General features: G+C 24.8%; 4 protein-coding genes across 5 annotated transcripts; 2 read left to right on the top strand and 2 right to left on the bottom strand.

Annotated features, from left to right (window-relative positions):
• The first annotated feature begins 307 nt into the window (after nucleotides 1-307).
• LOC113557168 (BUD13 homolog) lies at nucleotides 308-4,620 on the top strand. The gene is made up of 7 exons (XM_026962512.2): nucleotides 308-335; nucleotides 1,108-1,201; nucleotides 1,616-1,895; nucleotides 2,107-2,258; nucleotides 2,439-2,635; nucleotides 4,168-4,381; nucleotides 4,459-4,620. The coding sequence occupies exons 1-6, from the start codon at nucleotides 323-325 to the stop codon at nucleotides 4,338-4,340; spliced, it is 909 nt and encodes a 302-aa protein (XP_026818313.1). The 5' UTR covers nucleotides 308-322; the 3' UTR covers nucleotides 4,341-4,381; nucleotides 4,459-4,620.
• Nucleotides 4,621-5,491: 871 nt separating this feature from the next.
• Nucleotides 5,492-8,380, bottom strand: LOC113559123. The gene is made up of 4 exons (XM_026964731.1): nucleotides 8,288-8,380; nucleotides 6,978-7,205; nucleotides 5,972-6,133; nucleotides 5,492-5,812 (listed from the first exon to the last, which is right to left on the bottom strand). Exons 1-4 carry the CDS (start codon nucleotides 8,378-8,380, stop codon nucleotides 5,492-5,494), a joined length of 804 nt encoding a protein of 267 aa, XP_026820532.1.
• Nucleotides 8,381-9,909: 1,529 nt separating this feature from the next.
• Nucleotides 9,910-12,752, bottom strand: LOC113555663. Its single transcript, XM_026960145.1, has 3 exons — nucleotides 12,596-12,752; nucleotides 10,261-10,441; nucleotides 9,910-9,946 (listed from the first exon to the last, which is right to left on the bottom strand). Exons 1-3 carry the CDS (start codon nucleotides 12,750-12,752, stop codon nucleotides 9,910-9,912), a joined length of 375 nt encoding a protein of 124 aa, XP_026815946.1.
• Nucleotides 12,753-16,980: 4,228 nt separating this feature from the next.
• On the top strand, nucleotides 16,981-23,735 carry LOC113557095 (lysophospholipid acyltransferase 7). 2 transcript variants are annotated; one of them, XM_026962404.2, is made up of 9 exons: nucleotides 16,981-17,141; nucleotides 17,651-17,925; nucleotides 19,316-19,442; nucleotides 19,674-19,830; nucleotides 19,908-20,059; nucleotides 21,277-21,491; nucleotides 21,582-21,749; nucleotides 21,825-21,966; nucleotides 22,978-23,734. In XM_026962404.2, exons 2-9 carry the CDS (start codon nucleotides 17,717-17,719, stop codon nucleotides 23,164-23,166), a joined length of 1,359 nt encoding a protein of 452 aa, XP_026818205.1. In that variant the 5' UTR covers nucleotides 16,981-17,141; nucleotides 17,651-17,716; the 3' UTR covers nucleotides 23,167-23,734. The 2 variants fall into 2 exon arrangements, with proteins under 2 accessions (XP_026818205.1, XP_026818206.1); XM_026962405.1 differs by having other exon boundaries at nucleotides 17,008-17,141; nucleotides 17,656-17,925; nucleotides 22,978-23,735.
• The last annotated feature ends 2,877 nt before the right edge of the window (nucleotides 23,736-26,612 follow it).

Raw genomic sequence — 26,612 nt, forward strand, 5'->3', positions numbered from 1 at the left:
AGAAGCGATTTTAAAATATTTCGGTCTAATCTTTTACAAATGATAGTAAATGAATATAATCAATAAATAATAGTATAATCTCAACAATAATTATTATTATTTATCTATCTTAAATATAGAATTATATAATATAAAAAATAAATGTTTATTAAAACTCCTTTTAAGATATGTATAGGCAATAGAATATACAATATTCTGTTGCTTTCCTTATCAGAATTGATAAGCGGGAAATATATGGATACTATCTAAACAAACCACAATACAAAATAAATATCTTAAATCGAAAAAATCGTGCTTTACAGACATTTGAAAACATTTAAACATGTCTCAAAAGGGTAAGTAAAACATTAAATGATGTGTACTAACAATACTTATATTTTTCACGGCTTAAGAGAATATCTGCGCAATATTTGTTTACTCTCTCTGACCCATATACAACAGTAAATTTGTATTTAGCAGAACAAACCTTGTGTTATTAACTTTCGTATTTAAGTAGATTGACCATGTTTAAAACTTGAAGTTAAGAACATCAACTTTGTTTTTATGTTAGCTTTTTTTACAGTATTCATATTTCAAAGCATTATTAAATTGTAACATTTTACATACTAATAACTACCACAAAAATTGAAACATTGTAAGAAAACTGATGTAAGAACATAGATGCTTTTCATTTTTTTTTTTTTGATTTAAGGTCAATTCACCTTTGTACTAAAATGAACACATTGTTGGTACTGCTGAATGCAAACTTGCTATTTTGCGCGTGGTTAAGAGATGTAAAACAAATAGTGCACTGAAATGTACGTATAATCAAATAAATATCAAGACGATTGTTATTCATCTAGAATTATATTAATCTTTTAACATTGTCTTAACAGTTGTATAAAATATCTAAAATGTATATTTTGGTTTTACACAAATTATTATTATTATTTAGTTTAAATATTAGGAGTGAATAAAATGTATCACTTGGTATATGACTCAAAGGTACTACGAAGATAGCATCATAGTTTTTAATGTAGAATATTGATTGTTGAAACAATCAACATAATTTATTTATTGTTTAACATTACTTATATTATATTAAAAATATATATTTTATATTTTCAGAGACTAAAAAAAAGGTGATATCCCAAAAGGATTATCTAAAAAAATATCTTTCTGGTGGAAAGAAGAAAAAAGAAAAAGTTAAAATTCAAAAAAGGTATTTTTTATAATATGAACAATATCATTAACTTTATTTTTAAGTATGATTTAGCCTATACATACATTTTAGGCTGTGCTTGTGTTAAATTTTGAATATTATACAAATAGCTCAATTCCAATTGTTTTGCTTAGTTATTATTTGTTTAACTTATATGTTTGTATAACATTAAAATAGCTTTAATATATAGGTATTAATATACAAAACATATCTAAGTATTATGCATATTCAATAAGCTTTAAGCATCTTTAAATATGCATAATTTACAACAACTTTTATTTTTTTTTAAACATCTTTGCTTATTTTATTTGAATAAAAGTAAAATAAATCATAAAGAAACTCAACTGTTGAAATAATTGTTACAATATAATATCATAAACCAAAATAATATAATATTTGACTTTTCTATTGTAGAGTACAAATTATTGATGACAATATTGATTGTGTTGAAAATGATTATGAAACTAATATTGGGTTTGATCCAGTTGATGAATTTGCACCTCAAATAGTAGGTGTTGTTGACGAAAGACCTAAAGATGTTAAAACATTAGACATGTACAAAAATAAAAATCGATGGAAACGAATCGGTGGAGATAGCGACATTGAAGAGGATTCTACTAAAATCGACATTGATCAAGTCAAAAATTATGTTCAACAAATAAATAAATCTACTTTAAATGATTTAATAAAAGAGGTATATAAGTTATAAGTTTTATCATAAATTAAACATACAGTGAAACCTCGATAACTCAAATTGGTTGGGGGTGAAAAAAATTTGAGTTATCATAAATTGAAATGCTGGGGCTATGGCATTCCTTCAAGTTATCGAAATTTTGACTTAAAGAGGTTTGAGTTATCGAAGTTCCACTGTATATAAATTATAAATTATTATTATAAATTTTTAGAAAAATGATGAGTCAATAGAAAATGATATGCCTATTAGACGTGATCGAAAAACTGGTAAAAAACGAGATCTCAAAAAAGAAAAAGAAGAAGAAAAGAAGAAAGAAGAAATATTAAAAGAGCATAAAGCAAAATATGCTGTATGGGGAAAAGGGTAACTGATTAATTTTTATGCTGTAAATAATTATTGATGAAATTATACTATATAATACACTTACAATTTTAAATATGTTTGGAGATAATCAGTATTTTATTTCTTAATGATCTAACTGACTTATACATATTAGGTACTGGGTACTAAAACATCTTATATATATATACTTTATAATTGTAGAGTAAAACAAGTTAAGGATGCTCAAGAACAATACGAGTCTGATTTGCATGAAATGCAAAAACCATTAGCAAGATATGCAGATGACCAAGACCTGGAGAATTTGTTGAAGTCCAAAATCAGAGATGGAGATCCAATGCTCGAATATATATCAAAAAATAAAGGATCAGGTGAAGATTCTCCTGATGGTGTCAGACATGGTAATTCCTATTTTTAGTCTTTTAATTAGAGCTAAGTCAATATTCCAAAAAGTTCTAAATATTCAAAAAATTGAATTCGAGTAGTTCTTTTATTTAAGTTATTACTTATTTACTTATCATTAAATTGTACAAATCTATGCAATGACATTTATAACAAACAATGCTTATTTGCTTTATGAATGTTTGTAAATTTTATTTACTCGTTAAAACATATTTAAAGATAAACCAAATTATTATTTGCTATAATTTAAAATACTTATATTCATCCCAATCCATTTAACGATTCAACGTAAGATACTTATTATTTACAAAAAATATTTTGATAAGTCTTGTTTTTAAATGATTTATATTATTGTTAAATAATTGTAAGTCATCACTAGGAAACGGATTTAAATGCTCTAAAAAACAAGAAAAATGCCTTAAAAAATATGATTTAATGCACTCATTACAGAATTTTTTTTAAAAATGCACTAAAAAGATGTTCTTAAAATTATTTTAAACATTGAAAAAATTTGTTTAGTTATATAAATTTTTATTCTTAGGTATTAATTAATTATTTGTATAATTTTCATCATCTTCTAGTTCTTTTATCTTTTTTTACTCTGATAATTATTTCCAAAAAATGAGTATACAATTTAGACAGATACATTTGTTGTTAATAATAGCACTGTATACTCAAGTACTTCTTAATTTTTATCAAATTTTATCAATTCCTGTACAAAAATGACTTAAAAACTTAAAAAATGTCAAAAAATGCTAAATAAAAGATACATTTTTTCCTTGACATATGAAATGAACTTTGTGCTTGGAAAGCAATGTTATCAGAGATTCAGAAAAAATGCATTGCTAAACAGTATCTAATAAAACAAAAATAAAATATAAAAATATTTCTCAAATATTTATCTTTCCTAAATCAAAATTCCACTTATTCATGAAAATTATTTACCAAAGTACTTGAATTTTGATAAACCATCAAAATATGCGCAAAAAGCTTTTGAGTATTAGATCACAAATGTTGTGAAATGTATGTTATACTTACTAAGCATATGATAATGTTAACCAGATAAAATATGCAAATGCATAAAAGTCCTTGCCCTAGTTATTAGTATTAAAAGTTTAAAATAGTGGGAAAAATTTTTGCAGAGTATCCTTGTGCCATTCCCATGGATGGCGCAGGGGGCAAGTGCCCTCCCCTTGCACTTCAAACTAAATTATATTTCTTACACCTTATAAATTGCGTTTTAATGATTGAAGTTCTAGCTACGCTCATGACTATTCCAACATACTAATCTAAGTTTTAAATATTTATCTCATAAATTACTCATCCAAAATAACATTTTATTTATGAAAGTATATAAAAAAAATATTCTATTCTAAATAAAGAATTAAAAAAGTAAAATAACAAAAAAATAGTTCTTGAAATAATAAGTATTTTACATTAAATGGATCACCAGGTATACTTCAGTTTACAATTAATATTAATTTAGTTATATAAAATTGTAACAAATCTTTTTTTATATATATATAAATAGAAGTAAAGCGGTTTCGAGGATTTTGTCCGCCAAACAGATTTGGCATAGTTCCAGGATTTGCATGGGATGGTGTAGATAGATCGAATGGTTATGAACAGAAATGGCTACTGCAACTAAATTCTCAGAAAGCTGTGGAAGATGAAGCATACAAATGGAGCTGTTCTGACTTATGAATTAATATGTACATGTATATATATATGTATTTGAATTAATTGTAATTATCACCTATAATTTTAAATTTATATCTATGATTAAATAAACTTGTACTTGACTTTTAATACATTTTTTCAGATCATTAAGTAAGATTCTTAAATAGGTAAAGATCAGAAATGTTTTTAAAAGGCATTGATACTTGTGGAAAACAATAAACTCACAAAACAATTTACTAAGCAATACAATCTTCTAGTTTATTAAAACAGAAAATGTAATTTATTAAATGATAATTTTACTTGATATCTTCCATTTTTTATCTTAGGGAATACATCAACTTTGTTTGCTTGTCTTCTTATAATATTACCATTGACTATACATAGTATGGATAGCTTACTGACCGTGCATTACATTTTAATTAGTTTATTTAATATGTAATATTATATTGTTTATAATCAAAATAAAGAAAATAAATGGTATATGTATTGGAATTGATAGCAATGAAATATGTCTTAATTTATTTGTACAACAATTAACAATATAAATTTTTAAGAAAAAGAGAGGAGTATAAGTATAGCATATAAAATAATATTTTCAATACTAATTATATTATGTTTATTTTTTCATTATAATTCATATCGATTATCATTTGGGTTGTTGATACCAATAAAGGATTCAAATTGAACTGCCTAATTGAACCATACAAATGTTGTATTTTAATGTAATAATAATTGAATTAATTTTTTTTCATAGTTTATTATACATAATATATATTTTCTCCTTTACCCGAAAGAGATTTAATAGGTGTATAAGCTGTACAAGTTTTGTTTTAAAAAATGAATGATTAATTAATTAATTTATTTATTTATGTTATTGCATATACATACTTATTACTTATACACTGAAAATGGTTAATTGTTCTATAAATACCTACATAGATATCAATCGACTGACTATACAACATTAACAAAAATCAACGATTATGTAACGAAAAGGAAAAACGGGGTTGTACCCAAGAGAATCCAAGCTAAACCAAAGTCGTACAAAATTGTACAAATACACATTATTATTTAATGTATAACATAACAGGTACATATAGCAATAACAACAGTAGTTGGCCGTACACTTTTGAACGTAACACATGCTTGGTGTACGTATTATAATAACGTGACATTTACTTCCACGACGGTCTGGTCGCGTTGACCAACGACAACGACGGCCGCAAGCTATTGTTCTCGGTTTTGACAACGGTCGCCCTCTGCACGTGTTCAAACAACCCGTGGTTGCTTATGACAATTGGCTTCGTAGTCGATGGCCAGTAGTTGTGGACCTTCAGCTTGTTCAGGTTGAACGCACGACGCAACAGTTGCGCCTTAGTGGACTTGACGCACAGGGGCAAGCGCGAATTACCGCTGTCGACCGATGCGACGACAATCAATGATGGGCGTCTTGATGTCTGCCTTAGTTCGTCGGAACGTGATCGGACCACGGCCACCTCAACTCCCGCTTCTGATTCCGCCACCGCTTCTGATTCCACCACCGCTTCTGATTCCACCACCGCTTCTGATTCCACCACTGCTTCTGATTCCACCACTGCTTCTAACTCAACCCCCGCCTCTAACTCCACCACCGGCACCCCCGCTTCTGAGTCCACCGCCGCCGCCACGACAACGTCATCCGTCGAGTCGCTGTGGTAGCCCTTCAACACCACCAGATAGGGACGTGTATTGTTTCCGGCTGGCACTGGGTTGGCCTTTCGATAGTTACTATTGATAGCATGACCCTGCTTGTTCAGCATACAACGGAACTGATTCATCTGAGCATGACGTTTTTATTTTTTGTCATAGTATAAGCACGTCGGAACGCCGTGCATACATAGTACATGATAATAATAAAAAATATTTTTATGTAAATATAATTATTTATGAGTTTTTAACGGGTATACATTGTATGGGTGTACATTTGTAAACACATTTTACCAAAAATTGCATGATTTTTGTTTTGTTTCTTGCATGCCATTAAATCATAAAATATTATTTAAGTAAATAAATAAGAAAAAATGTATTTTTTTACAAATATAACGTGAATTTGTTTTGTTTAAACATGTTCCAAACTTTTTTTTTTAATGCAATAGCCTAAAGATTAAAGAAGGTACCTATACCAAAAACAATGATTAATAGGTACACTCGGACTTAATGATAATTTTTTTTGTCATCTTTAATATCTTTAATATTTTGGATGATAAGATACAAGAGTAGGTCCACAAATGTTGTATTATTGTAGATACCTATAGATTTTAGATCCTGAATGAAGTATTGAAGTGACTAAAGAATTATATCGTGGTGGACTTCTCTTCCAATATTAACAACGAACAAATAAGTACAAAAAAAGCTACATATATAATACATTTAATCTGGATGTTTTATTATTCAAAATTAGAGAAAACCAATCTCGTAGTTCCTACTGAAGTCTGAAAGCGTAATATTATTTTCTATTTTGGAAGAAAGGTGGGGTGATGATACGACATATTTATATAGCACATTTACTAATAATTTTCAATACTTTTATTATTCGACTATTAATATATATATATATATAACTTGTGCGTAGGTATGTGTTTATAATATAAACCTATATATATATATATAAATGATTGATACCTGTTCACGATTAACATCACTCGTTTTAGTGAAAACTATCCACTGAGCTACGCCACACTTACATCCGCGTATATCGATTTTCCCAGAGTACGTAAAGTACTCAACTGGTTGGTTATGAATCAAATGACTTAACGGAAAAACGGGTATTCTAGACGTTTTTCCAAACGATTGTACATTACTCAAATGAGTAGTTATGTGATCAATGCCCTGATGTTGGTTTTCTGTGACCTATAAAATATGAAATATCTATCGTAAAACTATAAATTATTCATACTAAACATATAGCATTGGTAATTGGTATAAATGATATAAATGGTATAATGATTAAAAATGATAATTGATTACTTATAGGTTATAACAGTTAAACTACAGTTCAAATACAAATGATGTAGTAGGAATTGTAATTGCATTCGATGTAATAAATGCAAATATGTATACGAATATATGATACTTCAAGAAGTATATATATTTCGGAATTCAGATCACATACTTAATTTTAACTTCCTAGATATTAATTTTCTGTTCAGTAATCAAGTAATCATGTAAAATAAATTTGCCCACGACCTTGACACAAAAACCCACATAAATGCACCTATTTATTTACATATTATATAATTTTTATATACAATTTTCATTATTAAGTTGACTAATATGGTTTTCATAGGTAAGTTTAAGGTTGACTTAAACTTACCTATGAAATGGGGGAGAGTGTTATACAAAATTAGTTGACACAATTATACACATAAAATTAAAATAACTACGTCTTTACGTATACTTTATTGTAAAAATTAGCATTACAAGTGAATAAATAACGTTTATGAGAAAGATGTATATATTATTATTATAAACATTATTAATAAAAAAAATGTAAATATGAGTATACCATGACTGAGAGGGGTGTTAGTGTGTTACCTTGGCTATAATATAAAAATAATTATTAACTTTTCAAAAAAGTTTATCTAGAACACATTTTAAAATAATGTTACAAAATGTTACTTAAAACAAAAAAAAGGTTAAACATACTAGGTACCTAAAAACTTATTCATTGATATTTGAGCTCAAGGACATTTATTTTACATTATTTACAAATTCAAAGTTGACATTAAGTAAATAATTAGGAGATAGGTAACCATTAATAGCACTATAGCAGCGTAGGTACTAGGTATAAAAGTAAAATTAAAAAAAAGACTGTAGACAGTAGTTCTAATGAAAACTGAAAATATACTCGTTAAAGAAAATAATATAAAAAACAACCCGCATTATATTTATATTAGTATATAGGATTAGGGTCTATTCATATATTTACTTACGTCAAATAAATATGCCAACGTTACAATACCATTTTTTATTGATCCAGCTTCAACAATTGTTTTACACGACCCTTTGAAAAATATTAAATGCATTTCCAACTCGTGTCTAGACAAAAAAAATGTATGTTAATAATGCTTTTAAAACTCACCATAATGTGAATAGAGAAAAAACTAACCTAGCACTCAATCATACTTATAACACACGGTTTTACTTATTATTTATCAGAAAATTTAATATTCTATGTACTTCGAATACGTACCTATAACGGCTATAACTGTCAACTGTAGCATATATATATATAAATATATATATATATAGAACTATGACGCAAACATGATACTCTATAAGCAGTCTTGAAAAGAATACTTTTATTTTGTATTCGGAATATGGATTCGAATAAATAAGAATTTAGGTATTCAGAATACATATTCGAATATTTTTTTCTGCTAGTTTTTATCAGTTTTGGAATGGTTGAAATTTACAATTATAAATAATAATAGATCTATACAAGACAAAAACCACATTCAATACGGCATACGGCATAAAAGTATAAAACATAATGATGTTTATAAATATAATCATATCATCTGCCAATTATATTTCGTTTAATTAATATAACTAATATTCATGATTTATAATTTGCCCAATTAATAATAGAAAAATCTCTTGTTATAAATTTAAAACTATTTTTCTGTTTCGAAAAAAAGTATTCAAATAGTTTTATTCGAATACTTTACAAGACTAGCTATAAGTAATTATTAATATTATAGATATTCATTATTATAATGTAATAATATAATATACAGTGACAATAATGATCTGATAGACGTATAATGGATCGCATGTGTAATATGACCACCTGATTCTATGATATAAACTTGGATACTTGGAAAATGCTACACTGCTATCTTAAAGTTAAAATATCGACACCCAGTAGTTAGTACGGCTAGGTACGGTTTTTATTATTATGAAATATTTACTACTTTATAAAACGGAAGACCTAATTAAGTATCCTACACTCCTATTTTAGTGTCTATATTATAAAGGGTTATATTTAGGCAATGTGCAATCTTGTTGACGCCGCTCATGGTCTTTCGTGTGACCTTATTGTGATAGTCGTAAATAATAATATTAATTAGTTGGTGATTTTATACAGTACCGGAGTTATCTACTACGCACTGAAGACCCACACATATCAACGTCGTCGTTATTTTGCTCAAAACATTCTTTACAGGAAAAACTAGCCACCAAGGCACCAAGGAAGATTCTTTCTTATACGCTACTCGCTATAGGTAAGCATTTATATTAGCGATGAGGGCATACAAGATACAAGATACAACTAACTAATTAGTAACTATATCCATTGTATTGTATATCATATTTCTCAAGGCTCAACTTGTTACAAAACCCACTACAAAGCTATATTTTATATTACCTATGATTTTTATTGTGATAATTTTTTTATTATAAATATATTATACTGCAATGACGTTTTTTTTTAATTTGATTATAATATGACAGAGCTTATGTAAAATCATTCAATAATATCAAATTTTTGTAACCAACTAGTCAAGTAATAAAAAAACCATACATTTTAATATTCATCAATCATAAAAAATAATCAGTAACAATCACTGCCATTATCTATATCTATGGATCTATGGTGAAAATTATGTAACAATACAGTCATGATTCATAGAGTGGCATTTACAATCTTAAATGATCGTGTATGGATCACCTATGTTAATATTAGTTGTTAAGGCCTATGGGGCATGAGCTATATGATAATCATTGATAGATTATTTTGTTGAAAATTATTTTAGATTAGGTGGTCATAAGCCGTTGCTTTTGATTGAAAACGTTGAAAAAAAAAATTATTGTTTCCGATGTCAAAAATGTCAAATTAGTGGTAATTGTGTATATTATATATGTAGAGGGAAGGAAAATGTGTAAGCCCTGCTCCTCCGCTAACAAAAATCCTGAATACGCGTCTGATACTTGCCCTCGACCGTTGACGATGTGTTCATTGACGACATCACTACCATCACTATCGGTCCAGTGGAAATGCAAATGAGAAAAATTATACTTGTCCTCCAGGTTGGCGCCTTCGATGCACGGCTGTTGATCGGCAGCCCACAAACCAGTCAGCGTTACTATACATTATAATAATGACACACGTTTTACACAATAAAATCATGTTACAATACGAATAATTAGACAAATTAAACATTACTACAGACAACAACTGATTTAAAATATATTCGTAAATAGATTACGTTAATGTCTAATAAGTATATCTATTATCTAACAAATTAGAATAGGTAAATCAAAATTTAAAAATAATCACTTTCAATTTTAGATTCTGAGCTCCGCTCAGAAATCGTAAACTTAATTTTATTACAAGAATAAGTATTTTCATTATTATTATTGATAACCATTTTAAGACTTGATTAATAAACTTGAATTGTAATTCTATGTGACCCCACTTGTTGCTTTTATACAGAAATTTTAAAATATTAAAAATAGGTATATTGTTACAATTTTTTATATGTGTTTCAAGTTTTGACGTTATTCTTTAAAATCATGACAACTTATCAATTATTTTGTAATATAAAAAATGTGTACAATTTTCTATTTTTTTTAGATAAGGCTTTAAAATTTAATACAACCGAGGTTCTTCATAAATAGTTCTTTCAGTTTCTTTAAACATATTTCTGTAATACAACAAATTTAAAAATGTATGAATAACATATTATTTTTTTTTATAACTAATTGAAATCCAAATTTGGACAAAATTCGATATTAAATTAAGGATTTTAGTTATTTATCAATTATTTAGTTGTAATTAAAAATAACTTGTGTGAGGATGTTTTAAAAATAGTAATATTAATTTAAAGCTATTACCCATAGCATGATATTTATAGACCTCTTTATGTTTATACCTTTCTGTGGTAAATTGGTATTAACTCAAAAACTAATATTTTAATAAGTAATAACAATAATATATGATAAAAATATTATTTATAAGTACATAATAATTATTATAAGAGTATTTATGATAAAATAATAAATTCAATGTTTCAGGCAAAAATTAATTCTATTTACCGTATCAGATACTTAGTAAAATAAATTACTATACTTAGTAGCTGGTAAGTAATGAAGGACAGTCTCCACTTAGAACCATTTTTCATATAATACGCAATGATTTATCGTTGAATTAAAATTTTACACATCCTTTACAGTAACCTACTAAATGATTATATCTATACACAATTACACAAACTATACAACCTAATATAATATATTGTTCAGCAGAACGAATACGTATTTTCCCGTTTTATTTTACACTGAACATATCTAAAATCATCTAAATGCTATTGTATTATAACACGTAGACCACAAATTTCAACAACAAAAAAATAATATAATAATAATATTAATAATAATATTATATAGAGAATACAAAAAGCGTAATATACAAGTTGATTCTTTTATCATTAAAAACTCATTATTTCCAAATTGATTTATGTTTTTGAAATTATTTTTCTTATACAATTTCCAGTACAAATAAAACAACATTAAAAAAAAAAAATAATATTTGTAATTGTTTTAATTTTTTACAGTTTTTGAATGACATCATGGATTTTTAATTTCATATTCTTAAGTAGAATATTTTTTGGAGTATTTTGATACATAAGAATCGAAATTTAGACAAGTAGTTTTTGAGTTATAAGTATTTAAAGTATAAGTGAGCGAAGTTTAGTGACCAACATTTTGCAAGGCATCTCCGTATCACTCCACTCCACAAACCAAATTTAAAATACTTATAAGTTATAACTCATAAACTACTTGTCCGAATTTCCGGAATTTCGATTTTTATGTATCAAAATAATCAAAAAATTTCTGTTTCAGAATATGGATTTTTAAAAATGCATCACGTTGTCATTCAAAAATGTAAAAAACTTAATAATATACAACGATATAAAATATTAAATTACACATATATATATAAGAAATATTGATTTATTTCAACTATAAATTATGTCAGAAAAATGTTTTCAAAAACATTTATAGATTTAGAAATAATGAGTGTTGTTCGATTAAATAATCACCTTGTATATATAAATGCATCACATTCTTACATTCCACTAGTGATTCCATTGTATATACTAATGACTTATATACCGTACGGTGTACACGCTTGGCAAAACGTTAAATATTATATATGTATTAAAAATTAAAACCCTGAAGATTATAGTAATCTTTATAATATTTTTTAGTTTTATGAATTGTGATTATAACCTTACCAGTCAGTCCATTGTTTTTGAGTAAATTTTTTTCAGGCAATGCATCAAAGTACCGAAATTGCAATGTCGGCATCGTTACCACAATCATGTCATCGGTATTCACAGATAGCGGAGACATGAGCATATCATCAACATCTCTCTTGAACATTTCCCGCATTATTTGTAATTGTTACGATTCGTCTATGTATACGGACAATATGTGTAGTAGGTCGTATAGCAGTAATAACAATGCTGTGCATGCGTGATGTATAAAAATTAATTTCTTAGGTATACGAATCCAACTAGTAGGTGTAGATAACTGTGTAAGTTTAGATATATACCTATAAGTAAATTAGTATGTTGAACACTGCAGAAAATCGATTTTTCGTAAACTCCATTTGTTTATTAGAGTTATTAAAATAAATAACAATATTATATTATTATGTATAAATTATTCATTTTTATCTAAATTTGATGAACATGAACTATTTAGTTGAATAATTAATTTGAAAAATAAACTTTCCCGTTGGCCGTTACTATACATCAGGGGTCACCAACTAGCAAACACTTTTTTTACGGACCCTTATCCGTAGAGTAAATTTTATATCATAAATAAATAAAAATTATAAGCGTATCATACAAAATTTATATTACGACAAAAAATTAAATTAATTTTTATTGAAAAAATGCATAAATAAATCAATAAAAATACTAATTTAAAAAAAATGTATTTATTAACGTGCGATGTAAATTATTAAAACTGTTAGGGACCGCGGCCAGAATGGTAAGTTTCAAAACGGACATCAATAGAAATTATAGTTGATGATCCCTGCTATATATTACACACAATATTTATATTTTATCATTTCTTAAGTTTTTTTTTTATTATTATTATTATTATTATAGTTAAATTAAATAAATTCATTTTTATCCTAAAAACATTATTACATTTTTTTGACTCCCCAAAAAATATATTATAAACTTTGAATTTAAAATAACAAACTATTTTATACTATTAATTTATCACTACATCATAGAATTGTTGAATTATTTTAAATTAAATTTTTACCTTCAATGAACATGTATTACATAAATCGGTATACGATTGCGTGATCCAAAGCATGAATATATATGTAGTATAGAAATTTAAGTCAATACTTTAACAATCATAATGTATAACTATAGAATAAATATTTAAATTAAATAAACAGCTGACAATTAATAAACAAATTAAAAATATAATAATATGTATTTTTAAGTAGCCAATAACATTTATATTCATAAACCTTTTAAATCTCGTTCCTATGAGAAATGTTTAAATAAGTTTCGTGGTATCTTAAGGTTTATATATAACTATACTAGGATATGGTTCGCATAGTAACCCCACAATGCTTCTCCACTGTCCACTGTATTTAGATGTTATAATAAGGAATCCGTAAACTTACCGTTGCCGTTTACCTTATCCGTAACCTGATGCATTAACTCATATTTTTTGCATTATTCATTGTGCACATATTATAATAGAAGCTTTTATACTTGCTTTATTTTTAAATTTATGGAACAAACTTTGAAACTTATAATTTTGGTTTTTTTAGATACAAGTATAATTTAAAAAATAAGTATGTTCGATTACTTGCTTAGTTATATTTTATACTTGCTATTATACATTTTGTTCAAATATATTTCTTAGTTAAAAATTAAAGGAGATAATTGATGTACGAAATAACTTTTTGAAATAATCTAGATATTATCATTTAAATTAATATAATGTGTAAAATATATATTGTATGATTAATGTAACTTTAAGTATAAATCGATTAAAAATAATTCTCTACGTTTCAAAAGTTTAATTAATCTTTTTTTTTTAGTTTGGAGATTTCAAATTTTACCAAGTTCATCAGTTGCAGACTTTTGTTGAAACAATTTTAGATTTTTTTCAATTTCCAAATCATTAAGACTATAATATAAACGGAAGCAATTATCACATTATTCCGTTTTCCAAACCTAATTATCTTTAATACTTCCAAAAAATACAACTTTGAATTTAATTCAAGATTGGAATCGATCAACTTAAATAAAATGTAGATTATAAATATTATACCAAACATCATAACATATAGGTAAATTGTAAATACTAACAATGCATTCTCTATCAATAACAGAGAAGATTTTCTATTTTAGATAAACCAAATTTAAGCAATCTTTATTTTTTAAAGTATTATAATATTTTCTAAATAGCTAGAAAAATAAAGGACTTGTTGTAAATTTACCTTAAATTTATTCGATTAAAATACAATAAAAACAAAATAAAAGAGTAGTAAATGGTATAAAAAGTATGTGAAAAGATAATTTAATTTTTATACATCACAATATATATATATATTGCAAGTATATGTATATAGTATATAGCAACAGGCAAAAATCATATGCTTGTAAAATCAATACATTCATCGCTCATTATTTAAAATGTGTTAAAAAATTATCTAATTCTTTTAAGTTTTTAAATATAAATGAGTAAAATAATTCAGGAAAAACTGGAATTTCTACTCAAACCCAGTTTTTTTTTTTTATATTTTACTATAGAGACTTGAAATTTTCACTATATATTCATATTAGCAATTACTAGACATAAAATAATTTTCAAAATATTTTGGCTCTTTTAACGATATTTATAGGTATACTTATTTTCATTTTTATAGTAAAATAATATTAATTTATTTAAAAAAAAGACAATGTTTGTTTATCTGTGAACTGTGTGTAATCCACAATTAAGTCTTAAGCAGAGGCTTACAAAAATCGAATATTTTCTTTTGTTTATGTACAGTTATCGTTGGTGGTTACAGGCAGTCTTGTAAAGTATTTGAATTTTGAGTAAATGTATTCAAATAAAACTATTTGAATAGGTATTTTAATTTTAATTTTATTATCATTATAATTTTTTAAATTTTAGTATAGTTGTTAAAAGTTTCCATTTATGTTATATTATTATACTAATATCTACGATAGCTGAATAGTAAACAAAAATTGACCTTGAGACGTACGAAAGAATATTTGGTTTTTATAATTTATTTTTGAACGATAATTTTAAACTAAGAAAAAATTAAAATATTTTTTCAAAAATGCATTTTAAACATGGAACTTGTTTATACATGAAACACTGAAAAAAACACCTTGAATTTTTCACTTTTAATAATAGCTTATTTCAGCCCTACGACACTGTTTTCAATATTTATAAATTATGAATTATGAATCATAATTTATGATACATGATATTACTTGTATTAGGAAAAAAAATATCCTGATAAACGGAAAAAAAGTCCAAGAAAAAATTATTTAAATATTTATTAATTATTCATTATTCATTTACCATTATACAAATATATTATATAATATAAATAAATAGATTTAATTAAAATTAGCAAATGAAAAATTATTTAAAAAAAATATTTTATTATTAAACAGTTATTTTTTCAAATATGTATTAATCTATTATGATATCTCAATCAAGGTATTTCAATCCATTACAGTTTTACAGTATAAAATGTTTAATATGTATATCAGTATATTCACTATTCAGTGTACTGTATATGTATACGGTATACCTATTAACTACTATTTACCAAAATAATGTTTTTGATTGTGACTTTTTTGGGGTTCCTTGAGGACAGCGGGACACAAATTTCGAAAGCGGGACTGTTCCGTATGATCACGTTATGAAAAAGCAAAGGACGCAATGGAAAACTGATTTAAAATGTCAACAAATACACCTTCGTCAACTTCCTCAAGTTCTTGTGGAAGTAGGTAGTCAGTAATTTACCAAAAAAAAAAGCTCTGGAATTGGAATATACACCAAAAGAACAATGTGTATAATTGTAAAGGTCAAATGTATTAAAAAAAACCTTAAAATTTATCAGAGCTATAGACAGTATGTATAACTATGGACTATGATCCATGGTGACTGGATTTAGTAGATTTTAAAAAAAAAATAAGCGTTTATTAATTATTGTACGATAGTGAATTTGATTCTGATGAACAAGTAATTATTTTCTTTGGATGATGGTTTGCGATATATCACTGATGCAAATAATTGCGAATTTTCTTTAAGTTCTTAACATTTTTTACAATTATAAGTTATAGCCTTATAGGTAAGAGAAAAAAAATAGACATATTTTTAACTGCTGTTTAATGTTTGTTTATTGCTTATTATAAAGATAAACAAAAAGTATGAAATATTTTTATAGTATATCACAAAGGTTGAGATACACTGGCCTAGTGGTCTATATCACAGATATATCTGTGACTTACCTCTTAATAGTTTATTTTATGCTGCGAGTAATATTATAATTGTTATCACCAGCTGATAACCAGAAAATGCCGAAATTGATAACATTATTTTTTTATATGATACGATATCTTTTTGGCATCAGCAATGTAGTAAAGTAGTTGTTAAATAAATTGTTTTACATCACCAAGATTTATATTTTTCTTATTAAATAACCATAACGTCTATTTGAAAACTAATTATTAGATTTCCTGTGTTGAATATTGACAATTCCATACAATTTAGGTAAGAAAACATCATTATATTTAAAGTTTGTATTTACATTTCACATAGATATAGTATTTTAATTTTTTACATTATGTGCAATAAAGGTTATCAGTAATTAGCTATTTATTTACATAGGTAATTCAGCCATTCCACTATATTACATACTAATATGATTAATATAAATATATTGCTAGGTAGGTATTTAATATTAATTACTATTTAAAATGGTTACTTATTTGTCCATAGATTATTGTAAGTTGCTTTAATATTATATTTATTGTTTGAATATCTATTAATTTTAATGATATTTATTTTAAAATAGCAGTATTACCTTTGGTTTGTTTTGTTTATTTTTGAAAACTGTACATTATTACCTCAGTAAATCAAAATAATAATCTTATTTTTTTTAATTTTCACTACTGATAATATTAATAAGGTAATATTACATACATAAAATAGATTATTATTATAAATATTTTTGATTTTAAAAAGTAATTTTTTTGTAAAAGTAATTATCGCTTGCCTAGGTTAGAAGAGTTAGAAGATGAAGTTATTTGTCCCTATACCGCAGTGGATGTGAACTACAGCTAACCATGTATTCCGATGACACTGTGTATGTTGGCTTATTGGTCCTATCATTTTTATTTAGCTTTTTATTCAGAAAAGTTAAACACAAAAATGTTAGACAATGGATGTCAACAATTTATGGAGCAATTATTGTACTAACAGTTTCTGGCTTACACATTGTCCATCCGATAATTTGCACACTAGTCAATTCAATTTTGATACAAATTGATAAAAGGTACGACTTCATTAGTTATATTTTATTAATTATATAACATTAATTATACAATTTAAAAACCAACAAATTATTTTTTTTAATTTTGTTATTTTATAAATCAATCAAACAAATAGGATTATCATCTTTAGACAAAGTTATGTACCTTAAGTAAGGTACTTTGATATACGTTTCGTATCAATCTTAAATGTTGTGAGAGGGAAGTATTTTTTTCCCAATACCTATCCTATCTACTGACACACCCTGTAATACAATGCGCATTTATTTTGATCTAGTTAACACTCAAAATGGTTGCAAGATCATCACTCAATTTCACTCACTATATTATCACTAGAACTTCATCCCTCATACATCCTTGTTGTTTAAAAATAGATAATTTTATTTAAATTTAATACATTTTTGCCTTACGTTATGATGTACAAATGTAGTTTATTAAGAAAAATTTATATGCGAACACAGATAAAGTACTTAACATTAAGTTTCATACTAGATTGATTCACTCTAATATTAAAGCTAATTAAGCTAAATATGAACCATTGAACATAAATTTACTATGAAACACGCTTATACAACAAAGACAAAAATTCAGGTGTAACATCCTCTTAATTTGAATATTATGTGGATAACTCAAAGTTTAAATTTTATTATAATCAGTGATGATAGTATGATACAGTTTATTTCTTGTATGTATATACATTAACTATCAAAAATAAAGTCATTAATTCAATTGTAACTGAATACTAAGGAACGGATTTATATGTACTAAAAATACAAAAATATGTACATTTGTACATAAATATGGAAGTATAATTTATAAAATATGTACTAAAAGCATCAAGATATGTGTGAAAAATTTTTTTTTCCGTTTAAGTACAATGCATTTATAGAAAAAATACATTAAATATAATTATAAAAGTACCAAAATGATGTGTTGCATTTTAAATTATTGAATGTTAAATGTCGTTTATTAAGTCTCAAAATATTTAATGATTGTTTAGCCATTCTAAATCAATCAATGTAATAGAGCATGTTTGAAATGCGTAAAATCTGAAGGCAATAATTCCAAATGTTTAGAAGAATGTCTGCCAATCATTATTCCACTGATTTAAAATCAATATAGTCTGGATTTTTTTCTACAATAGCATGAATTTTCTTTTTTATAACAACTCCTATTTGTCCACTTACTTGTTTTAATTTTTCTATCGTTGATTCGACAATTTACAAACTACTATTTAAGGACATATTTTGTAATTGTATGTGCAATAAGTATATACTAATATATACTTTATTAAATACAAGTTTAGGACTAATGGCGATCCTACGGGGTGGATCATATTATAATCATATTTAAAAAGAAATGTTTCTAATTAAATTATTTTAACTTATTTTTTAGGCGTTGTCATGTATTAAGTTTCTTATTTACGTTTGGATATTTAATATTTTTTCGGATGACAACATATTTTGGAATACCATATCCACCAGCTCATACCAACTTAATACAAATGATGCTTACTCTAAAGGTATATAAGAAAATTAAATATGTAACTATTAATTTTTAAAATTAAGAAGTTTCAATGATAATCATTGTTTGTAAGGATATTTTTTAATTTATGTTTAAGTTTGTGTTATTTTACCATTTTACACTTGAATGCTTTTTTTTAAGCACAATATTTTTTATATATATTTTAAAATTTTATATTATTTATGATATACATGTATTAGAAAACTTATAATTTATTACATTTTAATAGCTTGTTGGTCTTTCGTTTGAAGTCCATGACAGTTATTTAATTAAATTGAAACAAAAGGATGCAAAATGTGATGCTGAAAAAAAATTTAAAATGATTTGTCAACCTAGTATTATAGAAGTATTTCATTATGCATTTTGTTATATAGGCATTTTAACAGGTAATTATTAAACAGGTATATAAATTTGTTATAAGAATTATATTTATTTAACTGTTTTAAAATACTTTGTATTATAGGACCATATTTTAAGTATCGTACTTACTGGGATTTATTTAATCATAATTATTGGAGAAAAGCTACTTATATTAATTTATTAGTTAAAAAAATACGTATAATCCCAACTTTAATTATTTGTTATTTGGCAACTTCGTGGATATTTCCATTGAGTGTAAGTAAATGAATATTTTATGACCTTTTAATTTTTTGTATTTAATTCAAATAAATTATAAAAACAATTATTTTTAATAATTGTAATGTATCCAGTAAATTTAACAAACTTAAATTGGTGTAGTTATTACCTTGATTTAATTTTAAAAATACATTTATATAAATATGAATATTATTTTATCTTTTTATTTATATATACATCTATATATATATAGATTGTAATTTTTGAGTTATACTTATTTAGATATTGCTATGAAAATAAAAATAAAAATAAATTATTTTATCTTTTAATTGCTATTATTTCTAAAACGTATTTCATATTTAATTTTAAAATGATTTAAAATGTAGTTGGTTTGTATTCTGTGTCTAAAAATTTTTATTAGGTATAAAGTACTGCTTTAAAAATAGTGTTTGGCATACTGTTTGATTGTAAATTGTTATAGATTAGTACATTTTTAAATTGAAATTTTTTATTCTTACTTCATAATATACTATGCTTTAATTGTACCTATATTAAATTGTGATAAATTATTTATCTTTAAAATTCTATGTATTTATTTCAAAAATATCTTTATATTTTATACTCATTGTCAAGTTTGTGAAACTATTTTTTCTTTATATTTTAATTATAGAATACTAAATACTTTTTTCATCTTATAGTTTTATTTACCACTATTTTCATATTATTCTATTTTTAATTTTCTTTTTATACATTTTTTTATTTATAGTCAAATAATTATAAAATATTCTCAATGAGACTACTCATACATACATATTTATATTTATTATACTTGATAATATTTTTCTGATATTTTAAAATATAAGCTACCAAATGGATAAAAAGAATATTTCTATAGCTTAATACCATAAATTGATCGTTTATAAAATATTATTATAAACAAAAATTATTCACCTTTTTTTTTGCTATTATTTTCATACAACTGGTTGATTTCAAATTGTATTATCAATAATGATAGTTTAACTCTTTAATATAGTATATATATATTTTATTAATATTGATTTAAAGTTTCCCTAACTTAGTCATCTAAACTTAGTTATACAATATATACATTTCTTATAGAATAGGAATTAAAGATAGAAATGTATAAATAGTTAATTAACTGAATTAAACTAATTATGGTACTAATTAAGCACTTTAATTTTTTTATAATTAAGTACAAATTGTTTGTAATTATGTTTTTATTTATTATATTTTAGGAATTCAAAAATGACTCTTTTTATACATCAACATCATTATCATACAGATTATGGTATATGTACTCTTCATTTTTTATTTTTCGCACAAGATTATATTTGGGATTTATTTTTTCTGAGCTTATTTGTATAGCTTCGGGAATGGGTGCTTATCCTGAAATTACAGACCCACAGTCTGGAAGTGGGCCAACTAGAAACTTTGAATCATTAGAAACAGAGTATGATTTTATTGTATATAAATTATAAATATGTATTGGTTTAATTTAAATGAAATTATTTAAACCTTTTATGGTCTGTACTATTTATAGATATTCTGGAAAAGAAGAGGCTTACAATTTTGATTGTATTGAAAGTATTGATATTATGAAAGTAGAAACTATTTCAACAGTCCGTGGAGCTACGAGAATTTGGAATATGACTGTACAGTACTGGATTGCTGAATATGTGTATAGAAGAATTCCTATTAAGAAACTTAGGTAATTACATTTATATATATATATTATATATCATAGATTTGTCATTAACAATATATCTTTTTATTTTTATTGAAGGACGTTGGTAGCTTTTGGTATTTCTGCAATTTGGCATGGCATATATGCAGGCTATTATGTTAGTTTATGTTCAGTGCCTTTTTACTTAGCAGTGGAAGACATTTATGATAGACAATACCGTAATTATGCTGACTCTGCGGGCGTAAGTTTAATTTGTATATGATTTTAAAAACATTATCTTTAATGACAAATCAGGAAATGGGATAGGAAATGCTATACCTGTTTATGTTGTCTTCATCTTACTTATAAACAATATAGTAAATTTGAGTATTGCGTTTGTAAAACTGATTTTGTGTTGTTAGCTTTAATATTAGAGTGAATTGTTTTATTATCAAAGTTAAAGGTAATGGCTCGTTACATTTTTTTTTATAAATTTTTATTAATTTAAGATATGAGTATTGTAAATATTGTAAGTTAAAAATTAAAATATTGGAAAAAAAACGCTTAAACAGATAATATTCTTACCTTTCACATTGATAATTATGTGCCTTCATTGGAAGGCTTCTTAATCGATTAACGCTTTCATTTGTTTGTTCTATTTGTAACAGATTGTGGATTTTATTACAAAAAAATAAACTGATTTCACTCTAATATTTAAGTTAATAACACAAATTTGGTTCTACTAACATAGATTTTCTATATTGTATGTTTATAAGGTGAAGATGACACATGTGAGTGTTGCATTATCTTAAAATATCTTCATAAATTTAGGAAATAATGAAAGTCAATCTAACTTTAAAATGTAATATATATTTATTTGTCAACAAATATTTGTTATGCTTTTGAAATCTTAGTATAATATCAAAAAATTACTTTTAGAATTATGTTTCTTATAATAAAAATGACATAATTTAATTTATGATTATTATTACTTCCATCAATATAAAAATTAAATTAGAGTTGATTTTACTTAAAATATAACAATTTATTTTCTTTGTAAATAAATAATACATCTTTAATGGTTTTAAAATTTAAAAATTATTTTTTACACACTATATAAACATTTTTTTGTTTGATTAGTCAAACATATAATTATAATAAGCTATATAGGTATAGTTATAAATTCTATTAATTACTTAAAAAAAATTTAACTACATAGTTGTGATTTATTATATTATTTAATTTTTATTAATATTGCATTTGTTTTATGTAGAAACGCATATTGTGGACATTCTTCTTATACACTATGAAAATGTATCAGTTTTCATTTTGGGGATGCACATTTCAACTTTTACATATCGACCTCATATTTAGATACTGCCAATCTATATACTTTCTCCCTTATATTGTTTTGATAACTATGTATGCCATCTCTCGATTTAACAACTTGCGGACTAGTTGACCAAATAAAACTATTTGGCCTGTTGCAGCCAACATCAGAGAATTCCTCTAAGGGACTAGGAGCCTATTATGTTATGTTTTGTTTTGTTTTGGTGAAGTATACCATAATTATAAAATTTATGTATAAGTTGTATATTTTTCTTATATCTTATTGGCTCTCTACACCAATGGGTCTATATGAAAAGAAAATATTGCCTTTTCACCACAATATGAAAGACATTTGTAATAATATTTTATATGGTCTATAAAAACATGTTTAATTGCTATTTGTATTAAGTTTAATTTCATAGATAAGTGTAAATACACAAGATACAAATAAATGCCCTTTGATAAAAATATAAATACTTTTGACAATTGATTATTGTCTATTGTTATGTGAAATAAAATAACTGTTTATAATTATTCAATTACCTTAATATATTAACTAATAATTGTGAAAAAATAGTACTAGTGAATATGTTATGTGAATTATATACATGCTATAGTAATAGTGATAATAATAGATATAAATTAAACTGTTTACACTCCTAAACACAAATTTATTCCTTTATGGCTTAAAAGTACATAGTATGTACAATGTATACAATGTATATTAAAATAAATTAATATTATTTCATAAATAATTTAAAATATGAATAGTTATACTATAAACTATTTATTTATTTTTCATAAAATGTCTTTATACAGTGATTATTTTATATTATTAATATTTGTAATATTTTACATATATTTTAAATAAAATGTCAGTATATAAAGTAACATTATTAAAATTTAACAATTATTAAATTTTTATGTTGAAGTATTTAGTATAATATGACATTTTGTAATTGCTTTAAAAATGAGTAGCTTTCATATTATGTTTGTTATTATAAAATAATCAATTTTATCAATTTAAATTTATATTAAATATTATGTTTTTTAATAATAAGAATTAATTTAATATTTTGTGCCATAATGTTCTTTATGATGTTAATGAATACTTTAACTTCCAACTAACATCCTTAAATATATTTATTCTTTATTATTATTAGAATATAAAAATGTACCTATATCTAAAAACACACTTAATACACGCATAATTATTACATGTACTTCAAATTTGCCATGTTCATTTAAGTTATAGGCATTTATAATATATAAGAATTATGTATATTTGTATGCTTTGGTATAACTGTGTATACTATATGTATATAATTTATTATGTTTAAGTTAACTATAAAAATAAATGTATCTTTGAGTTTTCGTATATAATAAAACTGTTTTGTATAATTTTTTTTTATGTTTCGGGCTACACATTACTGTATATTTTATTGATTTTTTTAACTAAATTATTTTTTTTTGTTTTATTAAATATCTGTACAAGAAACTTAATAATTAAATAAGTGTTTGATTGTTTATTTCTAATTTAGCATTATAATTTATTATATATGTTTTAATTATTGGTTGAAATAAATAATTATAAATAATTTTAACATTTTTTATGTATTACACATTATTTAAACTCGTCTTTAGTATCACTGTATAATATCCTGCCATTATTGTTGAGTGAGCATCGTGCTCACTTCTTTGTTTATTCATTATTATTTATTTGAAATAGAACATCAAAACTAACTAAATTACTTACATTTTATCTTTTTATAAAATGTATCTTTACTATTTTTATATATTATAAATATTTAAAAAAAAAAAATTTATACAAATTTTTATATTATACAAAATCCTATGTAAGTGGTTCTTATATATTCTTATATCTATAAGAAAATTAAAAATACATAAGCATAATTTTGTTAATATGCATTTGAATAATTAAGATTTTTGATAAATTTCGTTAAAATTACAAAACTATTTAAACTATTAAATTTATTGCAAATTATTATGTTGTAAGAAATTCGTGAAAACTTTTCTTTATGTATCTTAGTTTTGAAAATTGAATACTAGATTTCTTATAAGTAGTTCATATTCAAACCATGAAATCTATTTATTTAAAATGTAATTATTTTTTCAAATTTAGACAAAATAACTTATTTAAAGATAAATTACGGTGTGAATTATTTTATTGTAATAAAATTCAAAAACATTATTTGTGGGATTTAAAGTTTTATATGTATTAAATGTTAAGAATTTTACTTAACGCAATATCATTTTCGATTTCTTTTAAGATGTTATTACGTATAAATATGTATTATTATAATAATTAAATACTACTAATTTGACTAACTCAATAGTACCAAATAAATCTGATTTTCTACCAGAACCTTTACCCCCAAAATGAAAAATGAAGGATTTTTACTGCCCTAATAGTTAATTTTTAATTTTTAAAAATACCTAAATAGTAATAATTAAATACATTTTAATTAGTCATTTTTTCATTAGGATTAACAAAGTAGTTCGCCAACGACCATACCACGTTGAATACATCAGTTCTCGTCCTATCACTGAAGTTAATTAATATCAGGCGTAATTAGTATTTGGATGGGTGACCGCTTGGGAAATACTACGTGCTGCGATGGCTTTTTTTAAATTTGTAATTTATAAATTATTCTATTATACGTCCATAATTCTATGAATTTTTTTAATTATTACTATAATTAATTATTTATAAAAATTTTGTAGTAATAAGTACCTCGGAAGCATTGGCTGGTAGCCAATATAAATTTGTATATTTATAAATAGGTACTACATATTGTATTCTTATGGTTTTCTTCATTTTATAAAAAATGAATTACCTATGAATAATAAATCTTCAAAACAAAAGAATACAAATTTATTTATGTATGTAGTATGTGTATATAGGTACTTATTGATAATAAGCTTATAAATTCTCAATATTTTTTAGAAACAGTGATGATGATAAGGGAGGGGGTCCTATACAAACCAAATTGGATTAGTGTGGGATAAACATTTATGCATGAAGTAGGTATTAATAAGGTGGTTACATGGAGCGGTTTGGTTGCGGTTTTTATCCGCGGCGGATAACCGCCTACAATTAAACATGGGTTATTCATACAACAAAAACCGCCAGCGACCCCTCGGCGCTCATGTTCAATTTTGGTCGGTCGGCTTTCGATCACTAAAAAATAGGATCGCGCGCAGCAAAACCACTCAGTGTATAACCAACTATTACATATAACAGTGGTGGCCATACTTTTTTTACCGTGGGCCTTTTTTTTACGTAAATATAAAATATTATAGTTCTTTCGCGGGCCAGATATTAAATGATGGCGGACCGGAGTTGGCCCGCGGGCTATAGTTTGGCCACCACTGACATAGAATATAGATACATTCTTATTATTCTTTAATTCAAGATTATACTAATATTTATGCTATTTTAAATTTAGATCAGCGATTTTTAATTCGGCAATGATTAATTGTTAACGACAAAACGCTAGAATATTAATTGAAGGAATAAAAAAAAAACGTAATTGAATCAAAAAAATCAACTTTTAA

Source organism: Rhopalosiphum maidis, chromosome 3 (assembly GCF_003676215.2).
Source record: "Rhopalosiphum maidis isolate BTI-1 chromosome 3, ASM367621v3, whole genome shotgun sequence".
NCBI lineage: Eukaryota > Metazoa > Arthropoda > Insecta > Hemiptera > Aphididae > Rhopalosiphum > Rhopalosiphum maidis.